Raw genomic sequence first — 19,074 nt, 5'->3', positions numbered from 1 at the left:
CTTTTCCTGTATATTGCACATCTCCTTCTGATTATTTTCTGCTTGATTAGTAATCACTTCTGAACATCCTTTCGGCAGCTCTTGGATACAAGCCTTGGCGTCGCAGGGATGCTTCCTGCGCAGCGGGGCTGAATGCAAGTGTTGGGCTGAAGGAAGGATGCTGACAGCATCTGAGCACTTTCCTCACTGGACACCAGAGGGAGGAGGAGGAAAGGACAAGTGACAGAGAAGCTGAAGAACAGCTTCAAAAGCCCTGAAGGAGCTTATCAGACACCCGAGCCAAATACATTTGTGCAATATCACCAAAATAAATAGCGGCGCCTTGTCTGGGGATGGTGCTGCTGAGGAGAGACTTGGCAGGGCTAACACGAGGTGAGGTTACAGGGGAAGGACCAGAGTGCAGCAGCACTGAGTGCCAAGTGGATTTTAGCCAGTTCCACCTTTTGTTTTTTAAAATAGTTTCGGTTGTAAAGGACCTTAAAGATCATGTAGTTCCAGTTGCCCTGCTGGGCACAGGACACCTTCCACAATCCCAGTGCCCAAACCCCATCCAGCCTGGCCTTGGACACTCCCAGGGATGGGGCAGCCACAGCTGCTCTGGGCACTCTGTGCCAGGGCCTCAGCACCCTCCCAGGGAACAACTTCTTCCCAATATCCAATCTAAACCTACCTACTTTCAGTTTAAAGTCATTTCCCCTGTCCTGTCTCTACATGCCCCTGTGAAAAGTCCTTCTCCAGCAACATTGTAGGCCCCTTTATGTCCAGGGAGGCGCTGTAAGGTTTTCCTGAAGCTTTCTCTTTCCATGTTGAGCAACACCAGCCCTCAGCCTGTACTCACAGCAGAGCTGCTCACACCCTCATCCCTCTGATCATCTCGGTGGCTGACTCTGGACTCACTCCCACAGGTCCAGGTGTCCCAGTGTTGGCCCCCAGCTGGATGCAGTGCTCCAGGTGGGGTGTCTCAAGGGTGGAGCAGAGGCGCAGGGTCCCCCTCTCACCTGCAGCCCAGGTGATGGATTTCTGGGCTGTGGGTGCACATGGCTGGGGCATGTCCAGCCTCTCATCCCCCCAACATCAGAAGCCTCAAACAAACCTGACAGGTTTTGGCTCTGAGGCTTCTACTGTGCATACTCTGCTTGGCTTCTCTGCCATAGCTTGAGCACCTTTCGGTCCAGCTTGCCTCTGGATTTGAGGAGAGTCTTGTTTCAATAAATAACTGTGGACCAAGGCCACCAGAATCTCCAAGTTCTGTACCCCAAGAGTGTGAAATTCGAAACTGCAAGTGCTCTGTGCTGAGATGGAAATGTGAGGACCTTGAAGGAGGGAGGGAGGCAGTTCAAGGAGACTGACATGGTACCTTATCTAGGAAGGTGATAGCAAATGTGGTTAGTATCTTGATTAAATTAAAAAAAAATTCAACATGGTTATCAGGGAACTATTTACTATTTTATTAAAACTAGGCTTTTATTTCCTCATCAAAACTTTTCATTATGCCTTCAAGGCTTTAGGAGGATTATTAAATGTCAGGCACAATTCAAATAATTAATATATGGTGTTACCAGATATATATGCACTCTCCTGGAGGATTAATAATAGCTGCTATTTTTCTTCCAACCATATTTTCTCCATAATACATATATTAATCATGAGAATGAAGTACATTTAAAAAATCTCTCTAGTACTGAAAGTCTTTAAGGAACTCACACTTTGAAAGTGGAGAATTCTTAACATATTCTATTCTCTACTTTCTAATTTACTATCAAAATACAAAAACACAGTAAGCACTTGGAAAGAAAGGAATATAGGAAAGGCAGTGCTTTCTCCAGAGCTGCAATTAATTGCAGAATCAATGCCTTGAAATAAGTCTTGGAAAACAACAAACCAGACTTGTGAATTCAGGAAACAACTTGTCCCTTGTTAAAATGGACTGGCTTTTGGTGTTTACTGCAAACAAAACACTTTAGAAAAGTCAGCAGGAAAGGACTTTTATAGCACACACTCCCCCCAGGGCTGGCTGGGGGCTGTGCTCAGCACCTGCTTGCCCCTTTAACTCTGCCTCTGCAGTGAGGTCATTCCTGTCATCCACGGGGCACCCATGTGTGCTCTGTCCATAAAACCTGCCTGGCACAGGAGCACAGTGAGGACAGGCCTTTGAGAGCCCCAGTGCCAGGGAGGGAGGGAGAGCTGACACCTCTGCTCTTCATTTTGCACTCAGCAGCTGACCTGGACTTCCCTGTGAGCTTGACCCTATCCCAGCAATCTCAACCCACAGGTAAAGGGGTGCTACCTCAGGTTGCTTAACACTTACTGTGTGCAGGGAAAGAGTTCCTGTGCATGGACAGACCACTGACAGGCTACATGCCAGCCGTGCTCCATGTGGGCTGCCTGCGGGATGGGTTTTGGACCTGCTGGTGGCCTCAGCAGTGCTACCAAAAAATGAGCTCAGCTCCCAATGGCACAGCAAACAAACGTGCAGAAGTCACATTGCAATGGCTTACAACCTGGAGAAATTTAAATTCTCTCCTATGCTCCCAAATGTATCCCAGGTATAATCCTTCACCAGCGAAGAGTCATTAAGTATCTGATTTTGAACACTGCAAATTACAGAACATATTACCAGCCTTTTCCATATCTCAGAATAGCTCAAGGAATGTGTATGTTCTATTTAAAACACTCAGGTTTTCTGAGCATGAGACCAGGGTTTGTTATGTAAGCAAAGGTGTAACCACACCACCCTCCTGCCCCTTACCAGCTCTGTGTGCATGTGGGAACCAGAGCATCCCCCACCGTGCAGCAACACAATAAATAATTTTAACCACCTATGTGACCTGACAACTGCCAACTTGAGGCAGTTCCTACATCTCAGGGAAAAAAACCCATTTCTACAGAGAAGCTTAGGAGAGCAGATCCTTCATGACACGCATTTTTTCCTTTTCTAATTTCAAGAAGAGCTGTTTTAAAGCAGTTTTGAAGCCTTACCTCCTCGCTGCACCAGCAACGTGACTTCGCTTCCCTTAGGACATTCAATCAGCATATCCACCACCTGGTTGTGAGTGAGGCTCTGCACATTCTTCTTGTTGACCTCCACTATGAGGTCTCCCTCCTTCAGGCCGCGGCACCGTGGGCTGTCCACAATCTGTTTCACTCTTTGGCCTCCCCCACCGGGACTGTCTGCTATAGTGAACCCAAAGCCCATGGGCCCTTTCACTATGTGCACAGTTATGAGCTCAGGCTGTGTTGCTATGGAGGATGCCAAAGACACCGTGTCGTTGGGGTAGCCGTGGGGTCCATTGGAGGAGACCTCAGCAGGGCTGCTGGGCCTGGCCTCCTTTGTGCCATTTACTTTCCCTGTTTTACTGCTGTGGCTCGCTGGGGAGTCGTAGTTCTCCTGCCCGTTCACAATGATCGGCTCTTTGTCCAAAATTGCCACGGACGTGACCAAGCTCGTGTTGGGGTCGTCGGGGTCGAAGGGCAGGGGGTAGCCCCGGCACAGCTCGAGGTCCACGCTGGCACCAATGGGGATGGACTGGAAGATTTTCACCACCTGGGCGTGAGTGTGCCCCAGCACACAGGTGTCGTTCACGCTGACTATGACGTCCCCTGCAGCAGGTACAGACAGACAGAGCAAGGAGATACATTTTGTGTGCTGCAGGAAGGTGAGGGCTAGAGCCTGAGAGCAGATCTGCAGCATCCACAGGTACCACTCACAGGCAACAGCAGCATTTCAGCACAAGCAAAGGAGCGGTATTGTAAATTCACAGTGAGCCCCGTGGCTGGGAAGAGCAATGCATCTGACTCCATGTTGTCAGAAGGCTAATTTATTACTTCATTATACTATATTATATTAAAGAATACTATACCATACTATACTAAAGAATACGGAAAAGATACTTTCTCAATGCTAAAACGATAATTATGAAAACTCGTGACTCTTTCCAGAGTCCCGACACAGCTTGGCACTGACTGGCCAAAGAGTCACAACAACTCACACCAGAGTCCAATCAGGCAATCATCCATGGGTAAACAATCTCCAAACACATTCCACATGAGCACAACACAGGAGAAACAAAGGAGATAAGAATTGTTTTTCTTTTCTCTGAGGCGTCTTGCTGCCTTTCAGCTCCCCAGGAGAAAAACCCTGGGTGAAGGAATTGTGTTCAGAGAATGTGAATGCCATAGAGCACTGACACTTGGACGAGCAAAAACTCTGTGGATTCATGGCATAAAGGTTTTATGTACATAAATGTTTTTGGAAGTGAAAATGGAATTGGCTCATGAAAAAAAAAATAATGAATTTAAATGATGGTATATGGCCCGTTTCACAGCTATTTTGAAGTCCAGCTCTCACTGTTACACGTTGACATATGATAGAAACAAAATTAAAAGCACATGGGAGCTGTAACAGAAGGCTCTCAAATACCAACTGCTCAAACACAGTGAGTGCCACATGTCATGCCTCACATTTCAGCCTGAAATCCAGATATTGATAAAGTTATGAGTCATTTTATTAGCACTGGGGCTGCAAAATAGGGATGCTAAGTGCTGTGATGCTCCAACTGAAACTCCAACTGAAAGTGAGGAGTTGTAACCTCAGACAAAGCCTAAGAGATTTCATAGAATCAAGACAGAAAAATACCCCCAAGATCATTGAGTCAAACCATTAACCTGGCACCACTGTGTTCACCACTGAACCATTATTTCATATTTTGCAACTAAATTGTGGTGGACCCTATCTCTGGCAAAATGAATTTGCCCTTGGTGCCTCCACACAGAGAAATTGCAGATTAGACCACTGCCCTGCCCATTCCTCGGGAGTAGCTTTGGAAAGAGGCAAGCAGCATGGCAGAGACACAAACACATGGTGGTGCAGCCCTACAAAAATCCATCCTCCACAGCGGGGAGCAAGAACCCTTAGCCTGATGTGGAACCCACAACTGCCAGCTCCTCTCCTCAGATCAGTGTGGGGAGAGCAGGAGCTGGCAGTGTCCCAGATGGTATTCTGACACTAAGATGGAATTCCAACTCATGAAGTGTCTTTTTCCAAGATTCTGGATGTATTCCTCAATGTATCTCACTTCCTTACTGATGGGAAAGGTGAATGCCTTTCCCCAAGAAGGGGATGAAGACTACAGTCCTTTAGGAATGGCACTTCAAACCAGCTGCAAAAACACAAACCAAAGTGGTAGTGATGATTTTGATATAAAGCATCAGTACCTGTTTCCATTTTGCCATCCAACGCTGCAGGACCATCAAGCACCAAACTTTTGATTTGGAGGAATTCATCTGGCTCATCTCCTCCAACGACGGTGAAGCCAAAGCCCCTGCTGCTTTTCCTTAGCTTGGTGTGGATGAACTTCCCTTTCAACTCAGAAGGGTTTCGTGTAAAAAAAGGTTTTCCTGTGTAGGAAGTTTGGAAAAAAAATCTATAAGCAGGCAGACAAGAGTGTTTGATCTCTTTTTCCTCTGCCCCTCCCCACTGTAACGAGTCCATGGACAAACAGAGCAGTGTGCAGGGACAGGACTGCACTTCACTCCTACAGCCTCTCATCTCATCACACTCAGCTTGATTCCCTGGATCCAGGCATGCAGTAAAAAATGTGAACAAAACTCCAGTACCTGGCACTTTGTTAGCTGTGGTCGTGCTCACCAAAGCCCCAAGGCTACAAAGGGGAAAACATAGTGCTTTAAAGAATGGAATGTATTAAAGCTAGGAATGCTGGGCTGGATGTGTGTCTCCTCTCTGTCCTGAGGTGGTTGTATCCATCCTGGGAAGGATGGGGCAGGGTTAGGGGGCCTCCTACAGGAGTCTGCAGTGAGAGTTTCTGCAGAAAGAAGCATCATTATGTTTTTCACCACTTGACTTTCTCCCAGCCCACTGAGCAAAAAGCAAGTGCTGAGCTCTGATAAGACACTGATATCCTTTAGCATAACCCCCAGCCCCACCACTGCTACTGCCCTGTGACCTCCACTGGAGAAAAAGGGGAGGACACTGATGTTGTTCTTCAGACACTGTTTGAAGTCTTTTCCCTTTCTGCTCCTTGCCTGTTGTGGATGAAACACTTCTGGTGTGAAGTTTGAATCAAAGAGCAGCCCAGGACCAGAGCAGTTGTGCTGGAGGGCTGGGAATGCTCTCTGGGAGCACAGTTAAGAGGGAAAGAGGTGCTCCATGGACAAAAGCACATCCTTGCAAAGCATGTTGCACAGGCTCAGGAAAGGGATCACGGTTGCTGCACTTCACAGTGCCAACACTAAACACCTTTGCACTTTTAATTGTTTTTAACGCTTAGCCTGTGCCACTAAGCCCTCTGGTGACAACTCTGGGATCAGCAGTGGGTATCACAGCCAGCAGAGCTGGCTCACTTTCAAACACCTCAGCAGCACTGCTGTGGGCCTCTGCTCAGAAAGGAGAGCTCGGGGGAGAGCGAGGGGATTTGAGACTTGTAAGCCTTTGACTGGGAGGAAAAAATGTATATTTGAAGATTATTCATGAGGAGGCAGTGTGAGGACTGGTAGTTTTCTGCCTTTGAAGGTGGCAGAGGAACACGGTAATCCTGCACACCGTGGGCAGATGGTCTGCTCAGACCCCAGCCTGCAAAAATGCCCTGACTATCAAAGTGCAACCCAGTGTCTCAGGTAACACACACAGCAGAGAGGCAGAGTGCAGCAGGGCTCATTTCTGGTTCAAAGGACAAGCAGAACAAGCTGAGCTTGCTGGTGTCTGCCCACAGACACAGGCTGAGCTTGCCCTGCAGCAGCAGGACAGCAGCACCACAGGCTACATCCCACCTACAGCATTCACATTTGAAATGAGTGTATCTACAAAACCCAGGCTGTGAGAGTGTTGCCAGGGGTACAGGGAGGGCTCCTTGTGCCCACGTCCCTGCCAGCAGTGCCATCAGGGGGAGAGATGGAAACCTCCAGGCATGGAAGCTGCTGCAAATGGGGAGTGAGAGAAGAGGGAGCAGCACTGAGAAAGGAAGAGGAAGGAATGAAAGAGGGGAGGAGTCATCAGAGATACCAGGGCATGTCACTCAGAGTGGTGCTGAGACAGGTTAATGCCCTGCTCTAACACTGCTGCACAGTTTTGGTGGCTGAGTTGTTGGGTGATGTTGAGCTCCCAACATCATCCCTGCTGATTGCTCCTTTGCATCGCCATGTGTGGATGTTTGGGCAGCCCTTGCTTCATCCTGACTGTGGGAAAGGCAAAGGTGGCACTCACAGATGCCTCCAGGAGGAAGATCAGTGGTTTTGTGGCACTCTGATGACATCTCTAAACTCAGGTGTCTGGTGGTCAGGGTGCCATCCTCAGACCTTCCATGTTTTTTCCTTGCTACCAGGTTGGATTACTCTAATGTACTCTAATACCCCTTTTAGGGCTGTGCTGGGACTTTGGGTCCTGTGAAATCTCACATCTGTTTTGGAAGGGCTGATCTCCTCCCCCCTGCTGCAGAGAGCACTTCCTGGCTTTTCCTGGCAGGAAAGGCTGCCTGGGACAGCAGCACTCCAGTCAGGTTTGCCTTCAGAGACCACAGGAGTACTTCCCAGCTCCCAGCTGCTCCCAGCTCTGTCAGGGAGAGGCATTCCAGCCCAATTCCCCCTCTCACCTTCCCCAGGCTCTGGCTCCTGCAGATCAGGGCAATGCCACTCACTTGCTATGCAAGTCAGATGTAGTCAAAAATAAGCCTACTTACAACCACTTGTAACCAGAGAGCACTTTACTGCCACAGGTACAAGTGGAACTCCCTGCCCTTGCTGGTGACCTGACCTGGCAATGTTTCAGCTCATGCTGCAAATTCAGGAATGATTCATGTCCTGGCTGGTGAGTTATTTAAGGCGAACAACTGGTCTGTGACCACTGACACAATAAAAAAGGCTGTAATAGCCCAAAGCACCTGTACAAAAGTACAACTTCTGAATAAGTCCACTGTATTTGAAAACTTGGAGCACTACACAGAGAACAATCCGTTTTTTGATGTGTGCATCAAACCTCATTCACCTCTTGCACTCAGCAACAAATGCAGTCTTGAAACAGCTAGTCTCAAAATCTGGGAATTCAGATAAGCAGGCACAGGGCCTGGTGTGTCACCAGTTGTGGAAATACTGCCCTTGTGGTGGCTGAGGGAGTTTCATTCTCAGGGAAAAAAACCTTGTTGCTCTTTTACAACTGGTTTAACAAGGCTGTTACCTTGTACTGGTGCTTCCCGAACTGCCTCTTGGTTGTTTGAAACATGGTTTGGAGCAGCAGGTGGAGGGAGAGATGGACACTCCTCTGTCCATTCTAGAGAGGGCAGAGAGGGAAATGTTACTGGTTTCACAACTGCACCAGGAGCTGCTGCATGTGCACACGCTGGGAGTGTGGGGGTCAAGCAGAGAGGTGAGAAGCATGGCAAGAGAGGAAACAGAGTCACAGACAGAGGGAATACAATGAATGGGATGCCCAAAAACCAGTTCTGAAGGATCTCTATATCCAGGTCAACTGATCCATCTGCTGGGACAGCCTATCTCACAGTGAAACTTGCGATGTGATTTGCATCTAAGGGGATTTGACATTAAAATGAAATCTACTCCTGTGCCACTCAAGGCATCTAGGTAGAAGAACAAACCCAAATGTTACTGGGCCCTCACTGCAGCTGTGCTGCATTTGAAGAAAAAAAAAAATATAAAAAGTAAGAAAGAAAAAAAAGGGGCCAGCAGGGAGGAAAATAATTTTTAAGAGTGTTTCAAAATAAGGAATTACTTCAGATTTTAGAGCCTGACAGCATACAAAGGTCTTGGTTTAAGAAATCTCTCATGCAGGGTTTATCTAGTGCATGTAAGTGCCCACTCCTCATCCCCTCTGACAGCCTGAGTCCCAGTGCAGACTGGAACAACACCAGCTACAGTGACTAACTTCATGGAGCAGACTGAAGAGGAAAACGTGTTTTAGCTGTCTCTGGGAAGTCTAGCAACTTTCCAGAAACAAACAACATACAAAGAAAAATCTCTCCTGTTTAACAAGATTGAAACCTTCCACATTTAAGTGATACAGTTTAGATTTCCTCCTTTGCTGCATCTTCTTTGCAGGACAAACTCAGTTTTTCCCAGGCACATCACCTTGGCTTTACACCCTAAGGCCATGGAGGGAAGGACAAACACTGGCACGGTGCTGCCACGGCCAGGGGGGACATTCCCCCATGAACAACCCACCCACCATGCCCTCAAGGGTGCCAACCTTCTGGAGGCTGTTGCTGCTGTTCCAGCTGCTTCTTCCTCTTGGCTTCAAGGACTGGGTTTTCATACTGCGTCTTCCGGTTGATGTGGCTGGAGATGGAAGAGAGCAATCAATTAGGGAAACCCTTTGTGCAACAAGCAGCAATGAGGGCCAGGCACTGGAGCTCCTCTTTCTGAGGAAAGGAGTAAAATACCAAACAAAACCCAACAGCAGTGGGTGTGGAGCCAGGCTCATCCAGTTGTTCCAAAAAGAGTATTTAGAAAAACAAGCAGATTCTGATATTGATATGATGTCTTGAGTAGGGATGGCTAATTCCTTCAAATACATTAAAGTAGTGATCTATCTGTGAAAAATGAGATTAAAGCAGGAAAGGCATACTGTCTGATTGCATTTTAAAAGACAGGCCTGTATCATCCCTGCTTTAATCAGATTCCCAGAGGTGCAGTCGTTTCCTGGCTCACCCAAGTTCAAAACAAAACAAAACAAACCCCAACATCTGCCAGCAATCTGATCAATGCACACAGGGTGTCTTAAAAATATCTGCAGGGATGCAGGCTATGAGCTCCAAATGGATCAAAATCTATCCAGAATCAGCCACCAGCAAATACTCCCAGTGGAAACCAGCATTTAGTGAACTTCAATTGCTTTCCTCGGGCAGCTTTTGAGCACTATGAGATGTTGAGAGCCAATATTTTGTACCAGTTTCAGCCCAGTCCCACCATGGCAGACAAGGCATGCACTCAACAGAGGATTCACCACCTTATTCAATCAAGTGAAGAACAGCAGCCACAGATGCTGGGGTGGCAGAGGCAGCAATGGCTCATCAACTGCTCAAAAGACTTTTTCAGTAGAGATTTTGGTACAGCAGAGGAACAGGTAGAGCTCAAAAAATATATTACCTTAAAGCCTGTCTTGGTATACAAAGCAAAGTTTACCATTAAGAGTAATTGCTATTATATTGTCTCCTATCCAGTATGGTTTTATAAAAAAAACCCACATGAAAACCAACCACATTTTCAAGTAATTGTGACAGAAGCACTCCAGGGATTTATATTCAGAAATTTTTCTGTTAAAGATCAATATTAAATCACTAGAAAAATATTTAACTTACTAAATAAAAAACAAGTTAGTGAGTTCTACCTCAGTGCAAGTGAGCTCTAACTCACTCACTGAAAAAGATTTTCCATTTCAAGATTTCTTTGGAGAGCAAGAGGAATTGATAACTACTTTAAAAATGATATAAACTTTTTCATGATGCAATCGTCTCTCAATAAAAACTATTATATAATAACAAAGTGCCTGATTTGAAGGGACAGACACAAATGCTGAAATTACAACCATCATGCTAGCTTAGAGACAACAAGTAAAATAAAATTATTGTCTTATTGAAGTTACTTTTTGATTTAATTCCATCAGTAAGGAGTGCCACAAAACTAACAGGCATGTATATATAAAGTGACAGGACAATAGTCTGTAAAGATCTCTTGGCATGGCATTTAATAGCTGAAAAATATTCTTGATGTCTTTGGTAAATAAATGTCAAACCTTAATTACACAGTTTGCTATCCTTGTTTCCCTAGGCACAGATGGTAGGGTCAGAAACAAGCCAAAGCAGACAGAAAGTGTATTCCATGTCTATTCTGAGGGCTATCACAAGCCATCCTACTAGACAGGAGTATACACATAATTAAAAATTCATTTTATGGGGTCAGTGATGAAACAGAACTCCGATCTCTGGTTTCCCAAAGGAGAAATCTGACATGTTGATAAAGGAGAAGCTGCTCTAATTCCACAGGGAGTCACATTAAACCTGTAATTCTATTCACAGTCACACAGCCTGTGTGATGGAAGAGCCTCTGCCATGGCTGTTTGGCCATCCCATCTTCTCCAATCCTCCCTTTGGGCATCTTCTGTCACAACTGGCTAGTGGAATGCTTTGCACACTCATTTTGTGACCACAGCACTGCACAAAGCCCACCAAACTCAGCTAAATGCACACTCATTAATGGACAGAAGTACTTTGTGAGGTGCTGGGGCTCCTCACATCCCAACCCTGGATTGCTCCTGCCTTCCCTGAGCTCAGCCCCCTCCCAGGGCACTGCTGCCTCCCCTGAGCCCACTCTGGGGTGGATGGGGAATGGCCAGACAGGGCTGACCATTCCCAGACCCTGTAACATCCCCCAGCCTGTAATGGGCCAGGGTCTTCTCCTCCTCCTTGAGATGTCACCAGCAAAGCACAGAGTGGGGTGCAGGGACAGCTCCTCCCCCCAAGAGCACACCAGAACAGGCAGCAGCACTTACTCTACATAGTAGACACCATATACAGGATCTTCAATTTTCTCCCAACCAGCAGGCAACTCTGGAAATAGAAAAAGCATTACTGAAACCTCCTAGGCAGGTTTTCTCTAACAGGCAGCTGCTCCTGCTCAACGTGCAAAACTCATCAGTAGATCAGACCTTGCTTTTGGTACCTTTCAGAATGACCACAGCCCCCTTTGGAGGGCTGGCACAGCAGGACCCCAACACCCCAGCCTGTGTCCCCTGTGCTGGGTCAGCACAGCGCTGGGAAAATGCCCTCACCAGTCAATGTTTGATTTGCTTTTTGCATTAAATTTCAATACTTAAAATAATTAAAAAATTTCAATAATTAAAATAATTAAATTTCAATAAATTTCCTGTCTGGGACTGCCTTAAGTGCCCCCTGGTTTCTCCACCATGGCCAGTGGCCCTGGAGTGAGCACAGCAGGGGAAATCAATGCAGGAAAGGCCAGGGCATTTTAACACCAACCCATGAAGGTGGGTGAGACTTTGGCAAAAAACCCTAGCCCACTGACAGAGACCACTTCCACCTCCTGTACCAAGGCTGAGCCATTTATGCTCACCAGTGCAGAAAAGAAGATTTTTTTTATTATTTTCTTTGGGATTTTCACCGCTCAGCCATGAGCCCAACACAAAACCAGGACAAGGTGGATTTAACATGTATGCCAACATATGGAACCCACCCAGGAGGGGCTGGCACATAGGTGCATTTCATTGCACAACACTTCATGTAAGAACACACACTGCCACAGTCACATGGAACAGATATTTCCTTCCTTTCATTACCATAATTGAAAAAAGCTGTTCTGAAGATGAAATTAACATTTTTAAATGGATCCACTTTTGTTCCTGTTGATTTTCTAGACTGCAGATAGTACTTTAACTGTAATTAGTGAATGTAATGCTATCACTTCACCATCCAAGTGAGTGTTATTAAAGCTGTATGCGTTACTTAATGGCCTGATCCTTGTGCCACTCATTTAGACCTCCACCACACTATGGACTGTGCCCATGTGGTCCCACCAAGTCTGCACATTCATTGAAATATAGGAAAAAACCAGCACTGTTGGATAACACAAAGTCAAATAGCCCATGCAAAGTAATTTGTCAAAATTTAACATGAAATTTGTCAACACCGACAGCGATCTATGTTAGTTCATTATCAAATGCAGACATTTATTTCCATTAATGGCATCAATTGCTGAGCCAATACAATCAACAATGGCCCATTAATTAGAATAATGTTGCCATAAGGATAGAAATATCTCAAGACTGTAGAATCTATACAAACACACATGGACTAATTACTCAAAGTTTATGTTTGTGTTCAGAATTGGCTGGAGATCAGATGAAATCAACTTTGCTCCACATGTTCCTTATTTGCAGATAAAAGGCAGGTTTTTCCATTCTTATCATTATTTTGTCCTCATTGTGTTTACCATCTTTGGATTCCTTGAGACATAAGCCATTAAATGCAAGCCAATGCTAACTTCTGGGCATGAAAAAACTCCATGTTTTTAATCAGCAGATTGAACACTTCAGAATTAGATATTCCTTTGCACCCTGCAAGTTTATCTGAGGAAAAGGTCAGAAAGCTAGAGGCCAATCTTGAAAGTCTTTTCGCAAAGGGAACTCTCAGGTTTGCAGACGAGTCCCAGAACGTGAGAGCACCATGGGACCGGCTCCAAGAGTTTCAGTGTGATTCAATTACAACCTAGCATGCAGTTGGGAAAATCACAAGCTGTTGTATCCATTTACTTTGTTGCACTGTGGTGGAGGTAGAATGGTAAAGAGATCAAGCTGGGGTGAAAGAAAAATAAAAAGCCAATGAGGGAAAGGAGAAGTGATGCACAAATGCCTTCAAATGAGTTCCAGCAGTTTTCATGCTGAATATCTTTTGTCTGTTTTGGACTACTAAGTGCTTTTTTACTTTTAAAGTGTAAACAAAAAATTTTGTTTTCTTTCTTCTCTTCACAAAAGATTTTGATATTGAATTTCTTTTTTTCCTTCCCTTTGAAAGTATTTTCACAAAAGATCAGGCTACCAGCACTTTCCTAACTCCAAAAATGGCACTATGCCAAAACCTTTCCAGTTTACTATCTCTGCAGATTTTTAAAGGAAAAAAATCTCCATGTTTTCAGCTGTAACAATATACAAAACTGCAGCTTTTAACACATTTCTTGATGATTATGTAAATGTACTTTTCAACTCCTACAAGCTTCCATAAGTTCTCTAATGTAAAAGACAATATTCTCCATAGCCATGTTGCAGTCTAGCTTCTTAGCTGCTTTAAATTATTAATCTCCTTTCTTTACCTTTCCTGCCAAACTGAAGATGATCCAGTGCATTAGATTTTGTCACAAAGATGAGATTTCAAAAAACATTTTGCATCCTTAGGAGCCTGAGTGAGCCACATGGTTTTTGTTTTGGTACATTCATGCAGCACCAATGCAGTCTCAGAACATGTATCAGCAGGTGGGTAAATTCAATGGACAAATATCTAATATCGCAATTTTAAGCCTTGGATAAGTACATGGATTCCTGTTGAGATGCTCTAGTATCCTGCCCTACATACAGAGGGGCTGGATGGATTCCTAAAACATTACTTCTCTAGCCACCAGGTATTTCAGCTGCAGCCATGCACGACTGTGAAGGAGCTGGAGAGGAACTCAGCACACTCAGCTCTTACTGCTCCCTGTGAAGCCAGGAGGATTGGTCCAAACCATGCCAAATTCTGCTTTATGGTTCAGTTTTTGTCTCTGAAGAACAACTTTTGTTAAAATGCAGTGACCTATTACTCCACAGCTCTTTGGAAAACAAGAAGTTGTGAAAATGCCTTGAGTCTTAATCTTATATTTAGAACAGAAGCTGTTGATAATTTAAGGTGCTGTTGCCAACCAGTTTTTACTAACCTGAGTTACTATAACTATTCTGAGTTTTCATGCCCCCTTCCTAATGTTGCTGTAACCAATTGAGTAATTTGAAAATTTCTTTACACTGCAACATTTGCACATCTCAACAGCATATTGATGGGCTGTGAGCTCAATAAAACTTATCTGAATTGAAACAAAGGGAACATCTCGTGATGTTGGAGGAGAACACATGTGTGTGTGTGTAAGTGCCTGCAGATCTGGGGTCAGGTTTATCAATTAATGAGTTTTCCTGCATCTACTTTTTCAGCTCTGCTCTTGCACCAGTTCCTGATAGCAGACTGAAAGAAGGGTAATTTCTGTTTAATATTGCCTCTAAATTTGCTTTTTTTAAAACCTCCCTCTCATTTTAAGCCACTGGTTGTGAAGACCTTCATGAGAACCCTTTGCAGATTGTTGATGTGCATCCACCTACTTCTGATGCTACTTGGTCTGCTGATGATCATTTGTGCAAGCTGCACATAACACTCATGGACCACTAAAGAGGCTGCATTCTTTAAATTGTCAATTTCTTTCAAATTCTTGCTCTATGAGAAGTTAGGCATTTTATTCCAGGCATATTATTCAGAAGAACCATTCGTGGAGCAGTGTTCCAAGTCCACTGCTGGCTGCTGATGCCATATCCATCACACAGAAGCAGGGAGCAGAATACACTTCCTTGCAAGTCATTACAGAAACCTGATCTTAATTCTCTGGTAATACAATTCCTCCAGTATGCAGAGCTATGAACTGTAACTGCAGTCCTTTTAAAAAGCAATAATAGTCCTGGTGGAAATAAAATCCTATGCAACCTCTTATCCTTTCAGCTCAGCAAGTGCACCAGAGCATAGCTGAACAGAAATAACAACTACCTCTGCCATCAGCATAAACACAATGAGCACTGCTGAGATTAGATATCAAGACAGCATCCTTCACAAAGAGATGCTGCAAATAAAAGTGTACCACATCATTGAAAATCATCTGTTTATAAAATCACGGACTGAGGGAAAATTTTAAGCTGTTTCATTCACAAGTTCACCTGAAGCATCCGATGTAATACTTAAAACTTTCTGAATCACACTTAGCTTCTATTGTCTGGGAAATATCTTGGGCCCCAGTGAAAAAGCATCATGAGCTACTCCATTTCATCTTTGGCATCTATGAGCTTTTTCCTGGAGCCAGAGATGCCACAGGAAAAGACCCCAACTTCTGTAGAGTCCAGGAGGAAGCAGCTTCAAAATAACTTTGCAAGATTGGGGCTCTCTATCTTTCTTCAAACTCTGAATCAGTAAGAAAAGCACTGCAGATCTGAAGCTAGGGAAAGATAAATGCTTTGTGTGCTGGGGAAGTTTTGCTGATAAATTACTCTTACTGAAATAAAAAAAAAACCTGAAAGATGCAAAATGAAACAAAGGAGAAAGTAAGTAAGTAAAGGCTCAAAACAGTGCAGTTGAAGTCAAATATCAAAATGAGAGATGGATGATTTACCTAGTTCACTGTCCAGTTCCTCCGTGTGCACCCCTTCTTCTCCAAGGGAAGAGCAGGAAATGAGACAGAAAAAATTAAAAGAAAATTTCAGATACCAGCCCCAAGCAAGAAATTCCCTACAGCAAACAGCAGAACCAGCACTAATTTTCTACACACCGAGCCCAAGCTTCCCATTTATCACACTCCAGTGATCAGAATATTGATGGATGTGATGCAGATAATGAACAAACTGGTTCTTGCACTCTCAGAACATCTTCATCAATGGACTACTTCCATGCCATGGTTTGATATGGCTAAGTCATGAAATTGTGATGTTCTCACCGTGGTGAGGCTCTTCCCTCAGATCGCACGGTCTGACCTTCGCAGTCTGTTCTACAGGCACATGGATCGAGCAGAAGGTCAGACCTGGACACTACTGAAGGAATCTGAGAGGAAAACCTTGCACCTAAACAAGGACTAATGCAGCAAGGTTTTCAAGAAAGCATCTAAATTTATGTGCACACAAGGTCCAACAGACTTCACTGTCCTACTCAGATGATTTAGACAGTCATGAAGCCTTGTTTCACTGGAGGCACAGCCCCACAGTCCAGATGCACTGGTGAGCCACAGACAGGAATGCACCAGTTTTAGCAGGGCATCTGGGACAAAGATCACATAATTTTTCAAAGACACAAAGCCATCAATATTCGTTGTTGCTCCATTTATCATTATCTGCTCCATATTCATAAGTTAACAGTGACACAGATGATTAAAGTATTGCTTGGCCTATAAATAATAATAATGCAGTCTGAAAATGAAAGATGGTGACAAAATCAGAACAAAGATGGTGAAAACAATCTTGGACCCAACACAGCAAAGTTTAAGCCACATAAATGAATGACAGAAGCAAGCAGAGGTTATAGGGTTGAAATATCTGGACACCCAAAAAACTACTTCCATGACCTCTGCAAAATATTCTATCAAAGCAGTTGTTTGGGACCATTAGTGTGAAATACAAATTGCAATTTCCTTTGATAGCTTAAACAATGTAAAGTAAACAAGTAAAAACTTTGTTAGGGACACATATCCTGATGAAACAAAAGCACAATGCAACTAACTGCACCCAAACAAATCTGAAACAATATCTAACATTTATAAAATCTATGAAGAGGGTGGGATGAGCCTGGCAATTCACATGCACACACACACACATACCAAACAAAACAGAGGAGTCATCCCACACAACAATGACCCTTGCCAAAAAAATGTCCAGCTTCTATGACAAAGCAAAACTAACCTTCTCTTCTCTCTGTTTTTTAAAACATAATTATTCTTACGTGCTAATCAAGATTAGAGCAGCCAAGCAAAGCATTGCAGAGCACTACTGTAACTATGAAGCAACTGGTTTAACTAGTGAATGTTAAAAATATCCATTAATGAGCAACTTGGTGAATGAAGTGAAGGGGTGTGTGGGAAGATGAAATTAGCTGATTTTAAGGAGTTGATAAACAAAGATGCCACTGCTCTCCAAAATGATGAACTCAATGAAATACAATAATACCAGCTGTATGTTTCTATTCCAAATTAAACAAATTATTCAAATTTTTCTTTTATAATTGCTAAGAGGACAAGAGAAAGACTTTCCCTTCTGCGAGGAGACTTCAAACTGTGTAACAGAGGAGCCCAGTCACCCTCTGTAGCCTTGTGGTGCTGGCTGCTCCTTGCCTGGCACATCCCTGTGGTTTGAGGGTAACCTGCACTGTGCTCTAGCTGCTTCATCACAGCAGCCTAGACTGCAGAGGTAAATTCTCACAGCCTGCAAAATCTCACAAGGAGATTTGTTCTGGAGGCCAGAGTTGAACCTAACAGTGAAAAGGGATTGAGTTGATTCTTTTCTGAAATAAAATTGTGATTTTTATTAAGATGACTGACACCAGTAGGAGATTCATCATATTATGAAAACTGATTTTACAAGGAACAGCACCAACACTGATGAAGGAAACCCTTCCATTTTTCAGAAGTGTCTACCAGACAGGCTTGTATTAGCCAAGATTATGTATTTCAATACCATCATCCTTCCTGGTCAAGAGGCCAAAATTCCCTCACAGGTTTTCCCAAACATTTAAGTTGTTTTCATAATTCACCTTTTCTTCCAACATCTCATAAAGGAGGCTGGGAAGGGACCTCCTTTAACAGTCCTGCATTTGTCTGCTCTAAATCGGACAGTGGCTTGCATTTCCAACATCTCAAGGAATACCAAATCTCAGTGCAAATTTTCAGTGTCAGAAATCTACACCTTCAAATGGAGCTTGTTTCAGCAATCACAACACTGCACAGACTGTCAGCATTTAACCGCACAAGTGAAGCAATTGAGTTATTTCTGCTCAAACAAGGAAACAGCAACATAACTCTCCCAACCCATGTGAAGCAGGCGGTTGAAGCGGAACACGGCGGAGCACGCAGAGACTCAGTCACTCCCTCCCACACAGTGATCCAAGAAGCAAACATGTCAGACAGCTTTGAGTCTTGTTCAGCCTCAGTGACTTTTCAAATGCCTTTGCAAAAAGAGAGGCCTCTTACTTGCAGCACCTCCTTGATTTTTGTTAACTGATCTGGCACCTCCGTGGCTGTTTCACATTCACAGCGATTTTACAACATAATGGATATTGTCTCTTTGTACTTACTGAAAAATATTTTCTAAATTTTTAAAAGTCTTTCTGAATACTAGTTATTAGAAAGAGAGAAGGAGAAGAAGTCACCTAGGAATGGACCAAACACAGTGTTATGTCACTATTTTTTGTCTCTTACCATCATCTTCACATTCTTCTAGAGGCTTCTGCTGTTTGTTCAGGCACCGTGGATCTAGCCAAGATGTTGTCTTTGTGTTATGGCTGGAAACCAAAAATGGAAATACGACCTTTGTTAATAAAGCAGACCTGAAGTACCCAAAACATAAAAGTATATATCATCTTCATTATTCAACAGACCTGGAGGTATACTTTTGATTCAAAGAAACACCTCTACAATTTGAGGTTTTGTAAACTAGTCAACCAAAGCACAAGAACTTTGTGAAACAACATTGAAAACACAAAGGTAACAAGTGAAAATATACAAATCAGCACTCCTGACTGGAAAGAGGCATGTGAATGCTGCAATATTATAATATTA

General features: G+C 44.0%; 1 protein-coding gene across 22 annotated transcripts in view; it reads right to left on the bottom strand.

Annotated features, from left to right (window-relative positions):
• MAGI1 (membrane associated guanylate kinase, WW and PDZ domain containing 1) overlaps positions 1 to 19,074 on the bottom strand; it is a 338,676-nt gene that overhangs the window by 49,962 nt on the left and 269,640 nt on the right. For 15 of the 22 annotated variants that reach the window (XM_041425924.1, XM_041425925.1, XM_041425923.1 and 12 more), the window contains exons 6-12: positions 18,715 to 18,797; positions 15,928 to 15,966; positions 11,513 to 11,570; positions 9,212 to 9,300; positions 8,186 to 8,278; positions 5,215 to 5,397; positions 2,980 to 3,600 (exon numbers count right to left, since the gene is read on the bottom strand). In XM_041425924.1, the coding sequence (XP_041281858.1) occupies positions 2,980 to 3,600; positions 5,215 to 5,397; positions 8,186 to 8,278; positions 9,212 to 9,300; positions 11,513 to 11,570; positions 15,928 to 15,966; positions 18,715 to 18,797 (1,166 nt within the window). The remainder of the gene's footprint in view (positions 1 to 2,979; positions 3,601 to 5,214; positions 5,398 to 8,185; positions 8,279 to 9,211; positions 9,301 to 11,512; positions 11,571 to 15,927; positions 15,967 to 18,714; positions 18,798 to 19,074) is intronic. The other 7 variants (XM_041425930.1, XM_041425928.1, XM_041425929.1 and 4 more) reach the window with 2 other exon arrangements.

This window comes from Onychostruthus taczanowskii, unplaced genomic scaffold (assembly GCF_017590055.1).
Source record: "Onychostruthus taczanowskii isolate IOZ18803 unplaced genomic scaffold, ASM1759005v1 scaffold9, whole genome shotgun sequence".
Taxonomy (NCBI): Eukaryota; Metazoa; Chordata; class Aves; order Passeriformes; family Passeridae; genus Onychostruthus; species Onychostruthus taczanowskii.
This window is presented reverse-complemented; position numbering and strand designations above follow the sequence as displayed.